The sequence below is a fragment of the Mangifera indica genome, chromosome 15, assembly GCF_011075055.1.
Source record: "Mangifera indica cultivar Alphonso chromosome 15, CATAS_Mindica_2.1, whole genome shotgun sequence".
Taxonomy (NCBI): Eukaryota; Viridiplantae; Streptophyta; class Magnoliopsida; order Sapindales; family Anacardiaceae; genus Mangifera; species Mangifera indica.
The window spans coordinates 5,291,945-5,296,675 of NC_058151.1; the positions used below are offsets into that span (position 1 = coordinate 5,291,945).

Below are 4,731 nucleotides of genomic sequence, written 5' to 3' on the forward strand. Positions count from 1 at the left end.
TGATAATGTTAAGTTAAAACGATATTTAACATATAAGTGGGTTAAACAATATTTTATTAGTAGGGTTTTTATTTTTTAATTTAACAATAAAGATAACAAAATGAAAATATTCGATAATTTTTTTTTATATTTTTAGTGTATATTCACAAGTAATTTTCATATTTTGTTTATTTACTATTACAAGATTAAACAAAGCAAAATGCTTAATGATATTACCCTAAACAACCAGCTATAAACCCAAACCCTAAACACTTTACCATAAACCCAAACAAAATAAAATATACGATAGTATTGTTCCAAATCATAAACTATAACCCCAAAGCTAGACCCTAAATGCTTAAATCGTAAACCTTAAACTATAAACCATGAATCATAAACTGTAAATCATAAATTGTACACTTTAAACCCCAAACTTGTACAACAAAAACCATAATCCTTAAAATTGCAAATCTTATACCATAAACTTTAAAATCGTAAACCCTAAACCATTAATCATAAACCCAAACCCTAAACCCTTAATTGTACACCATAAACCATAAAGCTTAAATCATGAATTGTAAGCCATAAACCTTTTTCTACAAATCATAAACTATAAAGTCTAAACCCTAAATCCCTAAGACTTTCACACAATAAACCATAAATTGTAAACCTTAACCAATACCATAAACCTAAACCCTAAACATTTAACCGTAAATTGTAATTGAATCCTTATTTGGATTGTCTTGATTTGATTCCTTCTTAGTAATTGAATATGTGGTATTGAGTCATTTAAATTAAAAAACAATTCTTTATTTTTAGCTTTCATTAATGTTTAGAAGGCCAAAAGATTTATTCCCACCAAGGTTTGGTGTATTCTTAAACTCCTACTTGTAGAGTTTTAAAAACCTAAATATTTATTATTATGTTAAAATTTTCTATTAAAATTAAGAGTAATATTGTTATTTAACAAAAAATATCTAAAAAACTAAAATTTTATTTCATTTCCCCTCTTAGTTTAAAAAATTAATAATTTTTCTCATCCAAAATTTGAAAAGTTACCTTTTCCCCCTTAGGATTTTTTCCCCTTCTCTGGCGACCATCTCTGTTTTGACCGACAATTGACCTCCTCACCAACTTCTTCTCTTATCATATGTTGACGCCCAACGACTATTTGTACAAGGCGAAGATAAATTGTTTTCATCCAACCAAAGATCAACGTCGTTAGTATCTCCTCCCTCTTTTAGACTCCTCTTTGTGCATGACTCTCGATCGATTTCTACAGAGAAGGAGATAAGGCAATCGTGACATCGCGAGAGAATAGCTCGAGTGTCGAAGAGAAGGAAAGACCGACATTAGCTCTGTCTCAAGCAAAGGAAAAGGCTAGAGATAGAGCGAGAGGATGTCAAAGGGTGATTAGTAAACTCAAGATAGGGTGAAAGTAAATTTTCCAAAAGTCTAGGGGGTGACTGCAAATGAAAAAAATATAAAAACTCTAAAATTATTAAATGATAATTTTTACTTTTAACCTGATCTAAGAATTTTAATGAAAATGTGAAGTATTTAGAATTTTAAAATTTTATTGGTAAAAATTTGAAAATACACCAAACCTTTAGTGAAAATACATTTTTTGGCCTATCCATCAATATTTATTAACGTTTAAAATGTAAATATATTTTTGGCCAGATTGGGCATATGCAATTCGCAAAAACAAGCTTTTATATAAGGTCATTTCGTCTTCCTATAATCTATTACTCATCGACAGATTTAGTCATTTAAATATAATCTTCCAAATTATGATCATTTTAATATTAAAAAAATTAACATAAATAACATTATTTCTTAATAAATCTATAAAAGACAGTTGGACCAGAATTAAATGCCCAGTGGCTCACTCACAACAACTGGTCTCAGAACTCAGATATGCACATTAAAATAGCTAGACGAAACCGAACAATCCAAGACCCTCCGTATCCCTCTTCTTCTCCAACCTCATTATGTTTCTCATCATTCCCCGTATCGTCCCCAGATTTAGAATCTGAACTAAGATTTCTTCATGGGTTTCATTTTCACTCCAAAACTCAAATCTAAAACCGGCAATAACGAGAACTGGGGCATGGGTTTGCTTCTGGTCTTTTTTCCTGAAGATAAAAACGATTCCTTTCTCCAGAAAAACAATACCCTTTTATCTTCTTCTTCGTCTTCGATTAGACGAACAAACTCTAGTGCTTTGTTTACAAAAGCTCAATCGACTATTTCCATTTGTGCTCTCTTTGTTTTTCTTACACTACTTCTCTTCACTCTCTCCACTTTCGAACCCTCTGTGAACATTCCCAATTCTATCACAACCCCACGGAGATTTTTATCTCAAAAATCTCCTTCCTCAAACACATTCTCTTCTTTCTTGAAATTGCCCGGTTATTTTGGTAGCGATAAGCGAAATAATGAAACGACGTCGTTTGCGTTACAAGGGATGGGGACTCTGTACAGGCGTGGGACGATAGCCATGAGTGATCTCGTTGTTGCTCATGTTATTGAAGATGTTAAAGAAAATGAATTTCGTTTGTTTTTGAGACTTTTGCATCGCTCTGGCCTTACTGCTAGAGCTGATGTTGCTTTCCTCTTTGGTTCTTCGTCTTTGTTGTTAAAGTTTAGTCCTTTAATTCATGAAGAGAACGAATCGTTCTTGAAACTCGTTCAACATTACAAGGGATCGAATGATACGAGTTCTAAGCACCTAGTGTTGAGTTTTGATATAACTCAGTTTGTCAAAGCGGCGAAGAAAGAAATGCCGGAGCCTCTATGGGGTAAGAAAATTCGAGGGAATCTGAGTAACTCGGTGGAAGATGGTGATCAAGGTGAGTCAAATCGGGTGAATTATGGATCCTTAGTGGGTTTTGAAGTGAGCGAGTTAGACCCAGAGAACTCACTCGCTGGATTTCTTGATCACGTTCCAATTGGTCTGAGGAGATGGGCTTGTTACCCAATGCTACTCGGCCGAGTCAGGCGAAATTTCAAGCATATAGCTTTAATAGATGTGAAAAACATGGTGGTTGTCGATGACCCACTGGGCCGAGTCAGGAATCGGAGCCTTGACTCAGTGCATGTCACAATGAAACAAGATGAAAAGCACAAAAAACGAAACTCGGACAAAACTCAGTCTCATCACCAGGCGAACTCAGCAATAATAATGGGTGGAACTCGGGGAGTGCGGAGGCTTTCGAGTGTCGTTTTAACAGAAATAGTCAGAGCCGCCATGCAACACAAGAAGAACTCAGTGACTGAGTCAGGGATATTGAACCGAGTCGTGGGCAACGAACACATTTCAAAGAACATCGATTTGGTTACGTCAAGTGAGTCAATACGATATACGAGTTCACTCAGTGGGTCAAGGTCAAAGTCAAGTTTGGGGAGTTTTGGATTATTACAACGCGGTAATAGTAATAGTAATGATGATGTCATCGATTCTATAATTATGAAGCAAATATGTTATTGTGAAGAAGATTCTTCTGTTTATAAAAATTGTTAAAACTGGAAAAATACAATTGGAAGAGAAATAGATAGAATTTTTATTATTATTATTTTTCCTTCATTTTATAAAATAAGAAGTTTTGTTGCTTTTGGTGTAATTTTGTGGGCTATTTCTGTGAAGAAAAGACTACAAAGGATGGAATTATTAGGGTAAACTTTTGTCAATTTAATACGATGTCGTATTATGAGATTATAATATTAGTTTAATTTGCCCAAAAATTTGTAGGGTAATTTTAATAAGTTTTTATTTTAAAATAGTTTGAATTTGTTAAATTGACCAAAACACATGATGATGCCTAATAATAATAATAATTAGGTTAGGGTTATATTTTTGACTTGATGGATGGAACAACAAACAAAGGTTGCTTTATCATATCATGACAAATTACTCTAAAATCTCATTTTAGTGATGTCCAACTCCAAAGGCTTAACCTTAACAATAGTTTTAAAAAATATATCTTTTTACTTTTATCATCCACACTTCCATTATTTGTTTCTCATGGATGAAAAAGTCTTCAGTACAAAGTTGTACAAGAATCCAAGAAAAATGTGTTACACGCTTGAAGCAATTATTTAATCATACAATAATATAATATTATTTATGTATTTAATTTATGTATATATTATTTCTAAAATTTTAAATATAAGTATGTATATATTCAATAAAATTATCCGTATATACTTTTTAATACAATATTGAAAATATAAAATAATGTGTTATTATAAAATTGAATAAACTATAAATTAAAGATAAAATAATATTTAATTATATAATAAAATATTATTTATGTATCTAATTATGTATTTAAAAAATATATATACATATAATATTATTTATATATATATATATATATTACACGTTTTTATTAGATTATTGTAGGAGAATGTGTTACCGCAAATTAGGGCAGATTGGCTTGCAATATCGAATGACCCATGTGGAAATGAGAAAGCAAAAGGTCAAGGAAGAGGGGGGAGGTGGAGGGATAGAAAGTGAAGGAAAATGAAAAACAAAATATGAAAGGGGAACGGGGGGACCTGTGAAGATATTTGATTAAAGGCATCCGGAGGAAGTAAGTCCTGAATTTTGCTCGCTCTCCGCGTTAAATCCGAAATTTTTTTGATGCTTTTAAAGCATAAAAAAGCACAATTTCGTGTTGTTTACACTTCTTTTAGCTTAGCTTTTACCAATTTTAATTGCTTCTCGGCCACCCAAACACGCCCCTA

The 4,731-nt window shown here is 32.3% G+C and overlaps 1 protein-coding gene across 1 annotated transcript; it reads left to right on the forward strand.

Moving 5' to 3' along the window:
• Window positions 1–1,848: 1,848 nt before the first annotated feature.
• On the forward strand, window positions 1,849–3,605 carry LOC123197412. The gene has a single exon (XM_044611712.1). It carries the CDS (start codon window positions 2,033–2,035, stop codon window positions 3,503–3,505), a length of 1,473 nt encoding a protein of 490 aa, XP_044467647.1. The 5' UTR covers window positions 1,849–2,032; the 3' UTR covers window positions 3,506–3,605.
• The last annotated feature ends 1,126 nt before the right edge of the window (window positions 3,606–4,731 follow it).

Bases quoted from the DNA above. Each gene is read 5' to 3' on its own strand.
- LOC123197412 (XM_044611712.1), top strand. From the start codon at position 2,033: ATGGGTTTCATTTTCACTCCAAAACTCAAATCTAAAACCGGCAATAAC.